Source organism: Nicotiana tabacum, chromosome 1 (assembly GCF_000715075.1).
Source record: "Nicotiana tabacum cultivar K326 chromosome 1, ASM71507v2, whole genome shotgun sequence".
Taxonomy (NCBI): Eukaryota; Viridiplantae; Streptophyta; class Magnoliopsida; order Solanales; family Solanaceae; genus Nicotiana; species Nicotiana tabacum.
The window spans coordinates 18,044,629-18,059,484 of record NC_134080.1 but is presented as its reverse complement, the minus strand read 5'-3'; the positions used below and the strand labels follow the sequence as shown (position 1 = coordinate 18,059,484).

Here is a 14,856-nt window from a genome sequence, read left to right as displayed (position 1 = left end):
AAAATCCGGAAAAATACTCCAGCATAATATACTAGAGTTTGGAACACCGGTGCTCCAGTATATTATACTGGATCCAGCAAAGTATACCGATCCAGCATAATATGCTAGAAGTTTATACACAGATACACCGAACTCCAGTATATTATGCTGGACCAGTCTCTGTTGCAGCAAAGTAATGACTATTTTTTATTAACTTGGCAAACACTGGCTATTTTTGAACGACCAGTCCGAAAACTGGTTAGACCGTGCTATTTTAACCATTTTACCCCTTAAGCCTACTCAGGTTTCATGTCCACGGCTCAGTAGGTTATAGGCAGTTCAGAATTCCATATTAAAACGCGTAATAAGCAGAAATATACTATATTTATAAAGCTGCAAACATATTCGACCGGGTACCCATCGATCAAAACTATAAGCTACTAATATCAGGTGATCATGATCAAAATCCCTTACAAATCTCTTATACCACCCAGTGGAACTGGCCAGACGGCCCAGACATTACAACAACTAGACAAATTTGCTACTACAGCACTAGATGATGAGAACGATTAGGGTGCATAGATGATCCGCCTCCTGAAAAAGAAGGCAGAATAGCAAAATACAAGACTAGAGCAGCGTCGCTCTACATGACTTGACATTGTCAAGCAGCACCCAAATTTTTTGGGGCAAATCAAATCCTTCAACGTTTCTTAGCTTTCTCCAGATTACTACCAGCAGTGACCCTAGAAGAACCTATCACGTTCCCAGCATCTGTTTTCAGCTTCCGTGAATGCATTGGATGGGATGGACCAGCTGCATTCTCCACTTCTGGTCCGAAGTTCCCTGAATGATGTGATCTCTCCGTCGAAGGAAGTGCCCATCCACCCTTATATGCACCATTCCGAGCAGTGCTCCCAGAGCCTAGAACAAAGAAGTTGTGACATGAGAATAGCGGAACTCACAAATGGGCTGAGGGACTAATATGATACAACTCGTAAAGAAATTCAACAGTCTGGCAGAGGTTGCATATATTATGTGTCTGTTTCCACCAAAGGACGCGCCATCCAAAAGCAAACATCACCCTCGGTAACAGCACTATATCCAACCAAAATGTGAATAAAAGAGAAGGGGCGGCTATTTCTTCACAGAAAAGAATTAAAGGACATGATACCGACCTACATAACTCTCCTCCCCCCCCCCCCAAAAAAAAAAAAAAAAAAAAAAAAAACAAATCAGGAACTTACACACATGGGGATGACATAAGATGTATAGATAAAAGAGTCCATAATGACAAAATTTCAGAAAATACAAAGTTGGGAGAGCAAACAGAGATGAAATAGTTGAATATCCTAGTCTACTTACCAGTATCACCTTGTATATTAAGCCCCCCATACAGGCCAGGTAGCTTATTTCTAGCTTTTCCTTTCCAGGCTTGTTCAAATCCAGCAAGTTCATCTACCAAAAAATACCTTTATTTAGAAGCAGTTCCTTGGAACCAACAAATGGGGACTCGAGTTTAGTAAGCACTTACTTTCATTAAGGTTGTGCAATGTCTGCATTGTGTCCACCCTACCATCTGAGTCGAGTTTCCGCAACACAGAATGACCCTATATTGACAAATTTCTATCAAGTTATTTTAAGCATAAAAGAAAGAAGGGTCTTGCGGAATCAAGAAAATAGTGAATTCTATTACTGTCAGGGGAGAAAACATACCTTATTCTGGATTCCCCTTGAGACCTTGTGACTTGCTCGACCAGTAGCTGAATTGGCTTCTTTACTTTCCTCAAATGTCAGCTGCAAAATCCAAATCAAATAATGAAAGATATGGCAAGGCCATAAAAAACTCAAGCTCTATAGTCCTATAACTGCTTATAGCCGAATATCACTTACTCCATCACTTCCGGTCCTCCTGGTTTTGGAAGAAGTATAATAGGTCCCATTTGCACCACCATAAGACACAGTGGAACTCTGAAAGCTAAAGCTACGAACTTGAGGCTGTTGTTCATTATTTATTCTCTGGATATCATTCTGGAATACCATTTGCTTACTCTTTCTCTCTGCAAAAGCAAATATTATTCATCAATCAGTACCTATAAGACAGAGAAAGTTACAACCCTGGAGATGAAATTGAACACTAGGCATATAATCATCATGGAACTATGTTCACCTCTAGCTTCATCATCTGGATATTCAACAGAAGGCTCAGTGCTTGCCCTAGCATGCTTTCTCGTGCTCTGTTTCTTCTCTTTTGCAATTTCCTTTTCCTCGTTCTCATCATCAGAGTCCAACTCCTCAATAACTGGACCCCTAGACCTAGGCTGCTGGTAGGGGGCAGGCGGCTGTTGTTCTATAAATCCAGTCATGTGCGAGTCCATGAACGGGTCTCCGATAGAACCAAAAGGGGATGACTGCGAGCCCATGAAAGGGCCTCCGCTAGGACCAAAAGGGGATGATTCAAATATGCCTCCAAATGGGCGGGTGAAGAAAGGATCATCAAATGGGTCCCTGCCACCAAAAAAACTAGATACTAAACTCCTCTGACCTCCGAATCCACCAAAACCACTAAAACTACCAAAAGGGCCACCAAAATTGGAAAATGGGTCTCTTCCTCCCTGCATTTTCAGTTTCTAGGCCTGAAAATTAAACAAAGGCGGCTTTCCTCAGCACAATTACTATATAAAAGAAGATGGAACTATCAATTACATACAAGTATAAAAGCAAAGAAAACAATTACCATAACAATAACCCAGGCTTCAAAAGAACATACACTCAATAGTTTAGTGTCCTCCCCTTCATATAGCCATATCATCTATTCCTTGCTACTTTACTCAAACAGATGTCAACTTTTTGACTGTTGCAACAGAGTGTATGCTGCTACATATATGCAGATATTCTTACATGTAAACTGTATTCTATAGAGTGACCAGATACTTTGGTACAACCAGATACGTTGGTACACTATGCATGAACATCCTTTATAGTGTTTCATTTCTATAACCCAATAGTAGATTATCAAATCCAAAAAAAAAATAATCTTCCAACTCATTTTTCTTCTTTTAGAAGCAAATAGAAATTAGACATTTGTCAGCGAGTGCAGGGTATGAAGACCATTATAAGGTGTTGATCCTCTCTTATCAGTATAGGTAATACAACACAAGCTAGCACGAAGGACGCCTTCCCAATTAGTTCATCAATAAACCAACGGCACCTCAATCTCAACTGTGGCCAACAAAATAATCGTCTATATAATCTGCTCCATTCAAGCTTATTTAATATCAAGGTAGCTAAGTAGTTTCTTGTTAAGCACATACAAGGTTCTACAGAACCAAAGGTTCACTAAATTTCATGGTTATTCCTTTTCGGACCTAAAATAAGTGCAACAACAACAACTAAACCCCAAATTCAGCTAGTTGATATTGTTTATTATGAACCCTTTGCTTCCATCGTGTTCTATGTTTGCTAAACTGTATTGACTCCTTGTCCTCTTGGTGCCATCGTTCCCATTTAATTGCACACGAGGCTCTCTCATTTTATCTTTATGTGTGCTAACTGCATCCTCTTAATGATGTGATCTCCTCTAATCCGATAATACACGACTGTGCATTCGTCTTAACATATTGTCCCAATAAAATTCATCTTGTGGATGGCTTCATCGTATTGTAGATCATTCCTGTATGACTCCCAACTCTAACCATCCTATTTCAATCCTAGGAGCTACTTCCAATCAATTATACAATTCTCCTGAAAGGTAAAAGATATATCAATTGTCTGCATTTAGCACTACACTCACCTTCACTCTCACTTCTCCTTTCATTCTTCCTATGGCAAGCTAGACATCTGTGCAAACTCAACTTGCATTATGTACAATCCATCTTATTTCTAGATACCGTAACACCCTTACCTCCTCAAGTACTTCTCCCTATTTCCAGCTTTTTCTTAACTTCCTAGTTGGTGTTATCAATTAATATCATCTGTCCTAGTATCTAGCCAAAAAATTACTAACTTCATCAAATCCTCCACTAACAAACACGAAAAAAGTCAAACTCCAGAACAAAGTGGCTGCACCACCTACAAGGCGTATACCAACATTCACTCTCTCCCTCTCGCACACAAAGAGGGAGGGGGGGGGGGTCCTCCCTGCTGGTAGAGATTATTAATCAACAAACCTACCCAAAGAATAAACAATATAAAAAGCAAAAACATTAATAAGAAGGAGATCATGCAAGAAAAATAAGAGAAAATAAAGAAAGTAATGGAGCTACCTGTATGAGTCAATCAACAAAATCCTGCATCTCTATGATCACACAAGTGAAAGATTATCAATTTATCGTTCATTTTCATAGTTCGATTCAAGCAAATTGCCAAGCATAAAAATCATCAACAAACCCTAAAACAACAATCGTCGAAAAACAACAAAAGAAAATTGGGAATTCAGACTATCAAAACTATCATCAATGCTGAAATTAAACAAAAAAGCAACTTTTTAACAGTAAATGCAAACAAACTAAACCCTAAAAAGAGAAATTCTGAAACCCTAAACAGATAAAATTGAAGGAGAGCTACCTGGGGAAACTAGTGTTTAACAAAATGTTACAGGAAAATTGAGTGGGATCAGAAGGAATTAATCCGCTATATCGAGGAGGATCCTTTCCACTTTAGGATATTTGGATGAGAAAATATAGAATTACAGATATCAGATTTTCATTTAACTGCTTAATAGCGTAAATTAACCGACTGTTTCGGGAGGAATGTTCTAGTACGTGCGAGCACAAATATTCGGTATGAGGCCAACTTTAATATTGGGCTGGGCTTTAGACATATAGAGTGAAATCGGAAAAATCAGAAATAGCCTGATTTACAACTACTAATTAAAAACTAGCCATACTTCAAAATTAATTTAAAGTTAGTTACTTTTTATGTAAAAATAAAATTTGAAAAAAACACCTTTAAAAATTCAGCATAATATACTCAAGTTTGAATTTTTTTTCATATGATATTCCAGCATAATGTATTAAAATTCATAATATGTTGAAGTTCCAACATAATATGCTATAAGTTTGTAAGCAAGAGTTCCATAATCCAGCATATTATGCTGAAATTCTCCAGGTTTCAGCCAAGGTATTTTTGTTCAGGTTTTATCTTCGTATTATATAGTGGCTACTTTTCAATAACTTTGCGTACGGTAGCTATTTTTCGATAACCAAACGTTAAAATGACTATGCCATGCCAATTTGACAGCGAAATCATCAAAAGGTAATTTGCACAAATAGGATGACTTGGTGTTACTATTTAAATTTGACTTCGATAAGAAAAGCCTCATAGTTTTTTACCAAAATTTTGAATTTTGAAGCATGCTACAGTAACTTTAGACTTCGAACTTTATTGCAACAATTTCGAACTTCAAATTACTGGTCGAATCCTAAATCTGTTGGCATAGCCATTGAATAGTTTACATATGCTGCTTCGGCTTGCCTTAGCAACCCAAGGGTGTCTTGTGCATTTTTATCTTCTTGAGACTTGACATAAGTGGAGCCATTGTAACATGAAAGAGTTTTTATACTTCATCATATTTAGTCGCTCGAGCTAAACTTTAGGACTAGGAGCGGCAAACGAGCGGGTCTGGTCGAATCGAATATGGTTCGAGTCGAAAATGGGTAATGAAAAACGGATAAATTATCGGACCCGACACATATTTATTTAATACGTATAAAAAACGGGTTAACCGGTCGAATCCTAAATATGATCACTTTTGGGAGAATTCCTGGTCTCCCAAACTTGAAGAACCCCAAATTTGGTGCTTTACAAATGTAAAAGTTAAACCCATTGGTTATCTATTTTCTAAATGGATAATATGGTTCTTATCCATATATAACCCGTTTTTAAAAAGTTCATTATATAATCCATTTTTTAGTGGATAATATGAGTGGTTAATTGTTTCTTTTAACCACTTTTTCACCATTATTTAGGACAAACTAAATTACCTATAGGAGTTCTGGTATCCCTCCTGCTCCTAGAGGAGTTCCTCACAACAACTTGCTTGGAAAATTCGAATTTACCTATAAAAAATTTATGGTCAAACATTAACCCTCTAGCTAAAGTATATAAAAAGTGGCCTCAAGAAAGGCTATTTTTGCAAATTGAGCTCTGAAATCGGGCTTCTTTTCTGATCTGCGTCCAGAGTTGGACAAAAATCCTTCTCCCTCTCACAGGCGAACAAACAATTCAAATCGAAATTCCGCAGAAATTTCGATCCATTTCCAATCTTCAAGCGATGGATAGATCCATGGTGCAAGAGGTATGCAAATATCACATGTATTTTCTATTCCAGAGATCTTGTTACGGTTTTATGGGGTTCCCATTAGAACTTATGCAAAGTCCAGAAGAATCCCATCAAACATCAAATTCCTATTCCTACCCGAAATTAGTAACCTTCCCTCTTCTTCTAGGAGAGGGGATAATTCTTTGAAAATATTGTTATCAATACTTTTGTTTTTGTGAAGGCATTTGTTTTTTTTTAATTGGAAATTTTCTGAAATCTTAGAACAAAAATTTGATAACTAGATAATTTTAATGGGTTTAATTTTGGAAGAAGAAGTGTTGGTTGGACCAGCGAATTTGTCACTAGTAGAAGAAAATTGCATTTACAGATCTGGGTTTCCTCAGCCCTCCAATTTCCCCTTTCTTCACTCCCTCAATTTGCGCTCCATAATATATTTATGTCCGGAGCCTTATCCTGAAGAGAATTTAGAGTTTCTTAGAATTAATAATATCAAGCTTTTCCAATTCGGAATAGATGGTACTAAGGAGCCAGCAGCTATGTCCCGGAGTGCTATAACTGAAGCTTTGAAAGTTTTAATTGATGTTAGAAATCATCCAGTTCTTATCCACTGCAAGCGCGGGAAGCATCGAACTGGTTGTCTAGTCGGGTGCCTGAGGAAATTGCAGAATTGATGTCTTTCTTCTGTTGTGGAGGAGTACAAGCATTTTGCTGGCTCAAAGTGGAGGGAAACGGACTTGAGATATCTGGAGACCTACGATGTCTCGTGTATAAAGCATTGCCTTGAGAGCATTATCTATATGTATTACGGTTCAAGGATGAGACGCTTGCTTTACGGAGATGAAAATCTGCAGAAGCCCCAGATGACTTATGTTCTATAGGGGTACTATTCATACAAATATTAGGAAGGATTGGGATATTCCTATTATTAGTCTTTACACCTTATTTTTGTGATAATACTGGTATTGTCTCTTTTTGTCTTTTTATCTTCTTGAGCCGAGAGTCTTTCGGAAACAGCCTCTCTACCTCTTCGGGTAGGGGTAAGGTCTGCATACATGCTACCCTCCCCAGACCCCACTAGTGAGATTTCACTGGGTTGTTGTTAGTGTTACGGTTTTATGGGTTCGTTGTTTTCTTTTCTGGCTTAATTAATATGGATTTATTTGTTTATTTATAGATAGTGGAGAAGCAAGTGCTGACGGTAGCAAAGGCGGTAGAGGAGAAGCTGGACGACGAATTACATGCTCTAGAGCGGCTAGATCTTGATGATTTGGAGGTATTGAGAGAACGGAGGTTGAAGCAGATGAAGAAAATGGCGGAGAAACGGAGCCGTTGGATTTCTCTCGGACACGGTGAATACTCTGAGATCCCTACTGAGAAGGAATTTTTCTCTGTTGTTAAGGCTAGTGACCGCGTTGTCTGCCATTTCTACCGTGACAATTGGCCTTGCAAGGTATACGAGTTTAATTCTACTTGCAGCAGCATACATTTTCAGCTTTGACATATGCATCACCTCTTTATTGTTGAGACAACTTAATTAAGTAAATAAAAGTGTGTTTGAACTTCAACCTGGCACCAGAGGAGACAGAGGTGTTGGGTTCAAATCTCACCATCACAAAAAAAAAAAAAGAAAAAAAAAAATTCCGTGCTTGGCCCATGAACAGAATAAAAGAAAAGAATCAGACCCCCACGTAAGGGGCGTGGTGAGACATAATTAAGAAATAAAAACATGTTTTCTCTTAAAGCTTAAGCTTTTAATTGAGATGGTCACACGCTTCAACACTTATAAATTTCTCTTAGACATAGTTATGCTATTTAACTATTTGATACGGAGATAACATCTCATGTAACATATGGCGTCGCAGCTCTCATTATATTTGGGGAGTTAATGTGGATGCTTCTCTAGTTGCTGCTTCATTGGAGATTAGCCTTATTGGAGTTTTGTTTTAAAAATTTCATGCAATTGTTCTTATTTAACTCCTTGTAACTGCATTGTAATTGTTTCTTTGACTGTGATGTTTATTTTGTTGTTGCCTGGTAGAACTGATTTGCAATGTTTATTTTGTTGTTGCCCGGTAGAACTGATTTGCACTGATGGATGATAATCGATAGGTCCAAGTGATCTACTTAAAAGTTAGAACTCTTTCTTGATCTGCAAATCAACAAGCATAATGTCACTAATAATAGTTGCTTCTAACCACTGAAGCCAAATGTATCAAAAATCTAGTAGAAGTTCTTGTGAACATTTAGTAGGGTCATTGAATATGGGGAGAGAGAGGGACATAATAGGAGATGGAAGGAGAGGAAAGGAGAGTGCGGTGGGAAGTGGAATGAATTCTGAAGAGAAGGAGAGGGAAAAGGAGTAGGAGGTAGTGAATATATATGTGGAGGGGGAGGAGACGTGAAGCCATTCAAGCTTAACAATGAAGTGTTAAATTGGACTTAGTTCTAACGCCAGTTTTTGAAGTATAAGGACTAAAAATATATTTGGAGGGCTAAGACATACTTAGTTTGTCATTTTTTCCCTTCTTTGGATAAGTGTGAAGACTGAGTTAGAGGGTGTTTGGATTTGCTTTTAAACTGGTCAAACCAACTTCTAAGCTATTTTTAGCTTATTTGAGTGTTTGGCAAAATTTTAAAAGTGCTTAAAAACACTTGACTTTTTAAGCCAAAAGGCCCAAAACCACCCAAAAGCAATAAGCTGGACAATCCCAACTTATTGCTTTTTTGGCTTTAAAACTATTTGGGTTTGACCAAGTTGTTTTCCCTTTTATCCCTAATATTTTTCTTTATTCCAAAATGCCCTTCACAGTAAAAGCCTCAAATTTATTCCTTTCTCTCCCGTTCTTCATTCCCTGCGTCTTTCCTCCATCAACAATGAGAATTCAGATCAATTGCAGAAGTGAGGAAAAAATAAAGTATTGCGTGTGAAATTTCACTACCTATGGCAACTACTCATAAATTTAGTGGAGCTATCCACTTATCCATGAAATGGGTGTTCAGGAAATTGGTAAAAATTCTCTATGTACTCGTGAAGGCAAGTGGACAATTTTAATTATCATTATTCTGTTAATTTCCGTAATCGTAAAAAATTCAGTACCAAATTTCAACTATTCCTACTATTCTGGGATTATGTTATTTACGTGTTTATCTTTCATTTAATTTTTATGAATTTTAAACTTATTTGAAGGTTGAATTGTTTGATCACCAATACTAATGTTGCCATGTGTGTTGGGCATCCGTTCTTAACTTCTAAGTAAATTAGCATGTGCTAAAGGTTAACCCTAAAATCTAACTTGATAAAGTAATTTAAACGAAAATAATTTCAAAATTTGTCTAATTAATTTTAATCAACATGGCTTGAAACATAAGTTAATTGAGATTAGAATCATTTTAGAATAAAAGATCTTATAGTAATTATCTCATTTTTAGTGTTAACAGCTTTAAGGATATTTTAGTCCTTAGAACAGAAAATGTATTTATAAGCACTTTTTAACCAAACACATCAGCAACTTATTTTCAGCTCCAGCACTTCTATTCAAACACGTAACTGCTTATTTCTAAGATAAGTTCCAGCACTTAAAACTTAAATTCAGCCAATCCAAACGGGCTCTTAGTTGCAAAGTGAGGTGTTAGATGTCATTTCCTCAAGTGGGTGGTATAACGTTTCTGAAGATTCTTCTTCCAATCTTTATTTATGCGGGATAAAAGTGATCCCATGTTCAAGGCAAGATTATCATAATTCTAATCCCATCTTACGATTTATCAACAGAACCTATGTGTATATTCATTGCTTGAATCTAGCATAAAGGGAAGCTGGCCTATCTTTGAATATATGTCTCGCCTTTTTGGGAAATCTTTATCTGAGAGTTTAAGTTCAGTTACTTTGATGGCTAAATTAACTGAAATCACTAGTTACTTGTGGTTAATGAATGTGCAATTTCCTTCATAATTATTCATCCAAGCATCGCAGGCATCTGCCATGTTGTCACACTAATGAAGACTTCTGTTTATTTTTGTGTTTTTTACCTCTTTTGTTATATCTAGTTTTTTTTCCTTGATGCTGCTGGACATTTTGCGTTTAAACTAGTCCAGATGTATTCCTTAGTTGGAGTTCACTGCATGTGCATGACTTGCTTTCCTCCTTGAGCTCTATCTAGATCTATAATATGAATCAAGTCTTGCTCACTTAAAATTATCACTTCTTGTAAACCTAGAAAAACAAGAATCCTTTGCAGAAGTTGTCTCCGTAATTTTTATGGAAGTTAGTGAAGCTAAGAAAAGTCTAGATTTGGATGAAGTGTATAAACCTGCACTAGAATGGTGACATGTGTAGAAGATTAATGATGCTGATAGAAACATCACATAGTGCTTAAGATGTAACACCACTCAATTCATATCGTAAACAGTTCAATCGTGTGCCCAATAGATCATGATAGTTCAAAAGTGTCAGCATACTGTACATAGAAACCTCAAAAGAAAAGCCGAGTAAATGATAAAGATGGCCAACACATTCAAACACTCACCAAGAGCTTGTTCAAACTACTCTGTTTGAAATTTTATAACATACCCGCAAGCCAGAAGCATAATCTTCAGCTGCTCGAAGAAGTTCCACTAGTTGAACAGCAGCATCAAGTGCATCTGGAGCCCATGACGGTGGACCTTCTAAAAGTCCAAGAAAAAGCCTCTGGGTCGCACTTGGAGTAGCAATTGCATAGTATCTAGTCAACTATTGAGTATGTTCTCAAAACCGATGAGCAGGTCAACATTATTTGACTGGTTGTGTGTGTGTGGGTTGGGGGGGGGGGAGTGAAGATAGTGCAGAATGTTCCCACTGTGGTATTTGAATCAAGGTCATGTACTTGTTCAAATTGGCGTGGACGGTGCCTCCTAAACATGTGCTTCTCTGTAGAAATCCTTGTCTGGGCATTGCATTTTTCTGGATTAAGTTGCTCCATGACTGGTGTTCTTTTTGGCAAATATCTATATAGTTTAGATTAGGAATATGAATATGTATGGAATGTTTAGGACAGGGCTGCTGTGTGTGTAACTGTCACTTGGAAAAGACAGATGCTTCACCCTTTTGGTTTGTTAACCAGCTCTATTTCTGGCTGGTGTTTGAAGCCTTAAAGCTATGTATGTAGAACAGTTTAAAACTCTTTAGGTTGGGGTAGTGGAACACTGACAACGGAGGAAGACGGAACCTAAGGCCAGGTTGTTTACCTGTTGATCTTGAAGCACAATATTTTTGTCCTTTTTTGAGATACTTCCAACTGTACATTGTTTTCCGCACTGAAGCACAAGAAAGTAATTTAACTATTAAAAAAAACGAGTCCTTTTGTGATCGGCAATTTGAGTTTGTCAACTAAATGATTCTGTGGTGACATAAAGCTTGGGCATAAGTGTTAATGACAATTAGATCTCTCTTCTCACACATTTTTTAGAGGTTGGGCGTACTACTAAATTCATGTCGTGCGTTTGTATTAGCTTGTGTTCGGCCCCCCAAATTCTCTGTATTTGTTTTCTCTATCCTTGTATTGTTGTCTCTTTCCATTTGTCATTATTATTGAAAAGGCTTGGATAATTTATCTCACTTTTTGTTTAATATAGCATGTTGCCTACTTTTAAGGGAAAAATATTTGTTCTCAGACAAAATTAACCAAAAGAAACTTAACCCCCCACCCATCCCCAGGTAAGAGAAAAGGAAGAATCAGATGCAACTGCAACCTCTTTATGTTATCACCATGTAAATTTTCTCAGTATTAATTAGTAAACCATATCTTACATCTTGCATTCAAAATGTCATCAAAATTAATTATGATCTTGCTTCTTCATTGACAGTTCGTATCTTGCCCTGATAAATTACCGCCTTTGTTTCTGCTTCGGGTTTGTTTCTAGAGAGATATTTTAGGCGTGGGGTTAGTGGTGGTTAAGTGGTTTTTGGTGGCAAAGTTCTAAAACAGAAGGATGGGACCACATTTCATGTTGCTTATATGAAGTATACAGCAGTTGAATTTTGCTTCCTTTACACTTGACATGTGACTTTTACCTTCAATCACTGCAATAGAGGACGTCACTGCTAACTATATTCAAATGATGACAGAGTTACTCCTCTTTTCATGCAAAGTGGTATTTCAGGATTCAATTATGAGTGTCTAAGTTTCCTTTTTGTTCATTTCTTTATCTTTAAACTAGCTTACTGATTAGGTTTTGTGACATCCTTTGATGGAAATAGGGCCGATAAGATCTAACGTTCACTATTTCCCCACAATAAGGGACTGATATATTAAGTTCATGCATGACTCAATGTCACGGTCTATAGTATATTTGAGGATTTAACATACAGCTAGCATGATCTGCAGAATGGCATTATTGGATAACTTCTGATGATATATTGCAGTAATTACAGTAAGCTAGTTGGTTAAATGTTCCTTTTTTCCTTACCCCCACGAGTCGAAGATCATATTGAATCTTTCCTTGGCTGATTCAACAATAAGTACTAGCTCATATCTACTCAACATCAATGAGTATCAGTACTTTCTGAAAGGGTTTCTACTTTTGCATATAAAGTGAGATGTTTTATATAGGGCTCTTATTTTCGGAAAACAAAGAAAAGAAGAAGCTCAGCTAAGTTTATGTTTTTTTCACCCTGAGAATTAGGTTTAGGTAACAATAATACATGCAGCTTCATTGCAGGTGATGGACAAGCATTTGAGCATACTGGCAAAACAGCATATAGAGACACGTTTTGTGAAAATCCATGCTGAGAAAAGTCCATACTTAGCTGAGAAACTCAGAATTGTTGTTCTTCCCACCCTTGCCCTCGTAAAGCATGCTAAAGTGGAGGATTACGTGGTATGTTTAGGTTCAGATAACATGAACTACTCATGTTCTATTAGTTATTTTTTCAGCCGTCATTTTGCTAGCATCCTTTAATGAAAATGTGCCATGATTTTACTCCACTGGCACTAGGTTGGATTCGACGAGCTTGGTCACACAGATGAGTTTAGCACAGAGGAACTGGAAGAGAGGTTAGCTAAAGCTGAAGTTATCATTTTTGAGGGTGAATCATCGAAACTTAAATCCAAAGCTCCATCTAAGAGTGTCAGGCAGAGTGCAAATCCCGACTCATCTGATTCAGAGTAAACTTAGACTGGAGAGTTATCTGTCCATTGTACTAGTACCATATAGTCAGTTTTGAAGACTTATGTATTGAGGAAGTGGGAATGCATATGTTTTTTGTGTCTCCTGAAGTATCCTTTAGCAAATCAGACGAAAAATTAACTTTGAGAGTTCCTGTAAATGTAAAACCTTTGGTTTTATCTTGGTGGAATGGAGATTACAATTCAGATAATGAACAAGTGCAGTAACTTGTCACAGTAACAAAGCGTGTTGCGCATTTGGTTCATTTCTAACTTTAAAAAGTGTTTGTTCCTCTTTTTATATAGTGTTAACTAGTATTAGCTAATAAGCAAACATTGCTCTCGGCGAACTAGATACTTGGTGTATATATCAATCAAGGATTCACATTTGTCCCACAAACCTGGGGCTTGGCTTCTGCTTTCAGTGTAGAGTAAGATGTAGACATTGCCTACTAGAGTATTTTAAATGTAATAGAGCTGATAATTTAATCTTACTCAGCTAGTTCATTCAATTAGATATCAGGGCGTTAAAGCAGGAAATGTCAATGAAAATTAACATGAAATGGCAAAAAGAAGACAAAAGGCAAAACTATTGTATAAAGGACATGGAAAGTGAAGGATTGAATGCAAGCTCGTACCCTGGTTACACATTGCTTGGCTCAATAGTCATTAACATTCAAATTCGAAAGACATAGTAAAGCTATCACCGTACCCTTATGATGCCGGCCTTAACCAAAGTAATCGAAATTTAAGATAAATCTGAACGAAAATACTGTTCAAAATCCGGAAAATATTCCAGCATAATATACTGGAGTTCGAATTTTTTACATGTGAAATTCATGCTGGTCCATACACAGGTGCTCCAATCTCCGGTATATTATGTTGGAACTTTCCGTGTACTGGAGTTCCAACATAATATGCTGGAAGTCCATATACAGGTGCATCAATCTCTAGTATATTATGTTGGAACTATCCGTGTTGCAGCCAAATAATAGCTATTTTTCAATGACTTTGCGAACGCTGACTATTTTTCAATTACCAGTCCAAAAACTGGCTAGCCCATACTATTTTCACAGTTTTACTCTCTCAACGGGGCTGCTGAATTCAAATTAATTGGATCGACGGAAAACTAGAATTAGGAGAAGACATACCCGTGATCATCTGAAAGTGGTCAGCACCTCCTATAAATCAAGAGGGACCACATTACAAACATAGCCACAATGACTGCTGGATCTAATTTCCCACAATCCCCATTGTCTCATTTATTACTTTCACATGCCCTACTCTCCCTTTAATCTGCCTTGATTTCCCTTTTTTCTTCTTTTGCTTCTGTGTATGTAGAATGATGTATCCATCTCTGATCTCTGCCTATGAAATTTAATGCAGGGTAGATGAAGAAGTTAATATAATAATCAATGTCACCACCAAAACACCTACTACTCTGTTGGCTAGTACTAA

At 37.2% G+C, this 14,856-nt stretch overlaps 2 protein-coding genes across 4 annotated transcripts; one reads left to right on the top strand and one right to left on the bottom strand.

Annotated features, from left to right (window-relative positions):
* Window positions 1-399: 399 nt before the first annotated feature.
* LOC107816882 (uncharacterized) lies at window positions 400-4,727 on the bottom strand. Of its 3 annotated transcripts, none has more exons than XM_016642624.2 (8): window positions 4,543-4,701; window positions 4,242-4,273; window positions 2,147-2,612; window positions 1,870-2,036; window positions 1,693-1,773; window positions 1,511-1,586; window positions 1,342-1,434; window positions 400-900 (listed from the first exon to the last, which is right to left on the bottom strand). In XM_016642624.2, the coding sequence occupies exons 3-8, from the start codon at window positions 2,595-2,597 to the stop codon at window positions 680-682; spliced, it is 1,089 nt and encodes a 362-aa protein (XP_016498110.1). In that variant the 5' UTR covers window positions 2,598-2,612; window positions 4,242-4,273; window positions 4,543-4,701; the 3' UTR covers window positions 400-679. The 3 variants fall into 3 exon arrangements, with proteins under 3 accessions (XP_016498110.1, XP_016498111.1, XP_016498109.1); XM_016642625.2 differs by having other exon boundaries at window positions 4,242-4,366; window positions 4,543-4,668; XM_016642623.2 differs by lacking the exon at window positions 4,242-4,273 and having other exon boundaries at window positions 4,543-4,727.
* A 1,278-nt stretch (window positions 4,728-6,005) lies between these two features.
* Window positions 6,006-13,643, top strand: LOC107816879 (thioredoxin domain-containing protein 9 homolog). Its single transcript, XM_016642622.2, has 4 exons — window positions 6,006-6,274; window positions 7,434-7,709; window positions 12,953-13,111; window positions 13,229-13,643. The coding sequence occupies exons 1-4, from the start codon at window positions 6,251-6,253 to the stop codon at window positions 13,400-13,402; spliced, it is 633 nt and encodes a 210-aa protein (XP_016498108.1). The 5' UTR covers window positions 6,006-6,250; the 3' UTR covers window positions 13,403-13,643.
* Window positions 13,644-14,856: the final 1,213 nt, after the last annotated feature.

What these genes read in the sequence shown, in the direction of transcription:
- LOC107816882 (XM_016642623.2), bottom strand. Translation starts at nt 2,597, where the DNA reads ATGCAGGGAGGAAGAGACCCATTTTCCAATTTTGGTGGCCCTTTTGGT. An exon ending in GGAGGACCGGAAGTGATGGA is followed by an intron (nt 1,774 to 1,869) that starts GTAAGTGATATT and finishes TGGATTTTGCAG; the next exon opens with CTGACATTTGAGGAAAGTAA. An exon ending in CAAGGGGAATCCAGAATAAG is followed by an intron (nt 1,587 to 1,692) that starts GTATGTTTTCTC and finishes TTGTCAATATAG; the next exon opens with GGTCATTCTGTGTTGCGGAA.
- LOC107816879 (XM_016642622.2), top strand. Translation starts at nt 6,251, where the DNA reads ATGGATAGATCCATGGTGCAAGAG. An exon ending in ATAGATCCATGGTGCAAGAG is followed by an intron (nt 6,275 to 7,433) that starts GTATGCAAATAT and finishes GTTTATTTATAG; the next exon opens with ATAGTGGAGAAGCAAGTGCT. An exon ending in GTGACAATTGGCCTTGCAAG is followed by an intron (nt 7,710 to 12,952) that starts GTATACGAGTTT and finishes GCTTCATTGCAG; the next exon opens with GTGATGGACAAGCATTTGAG.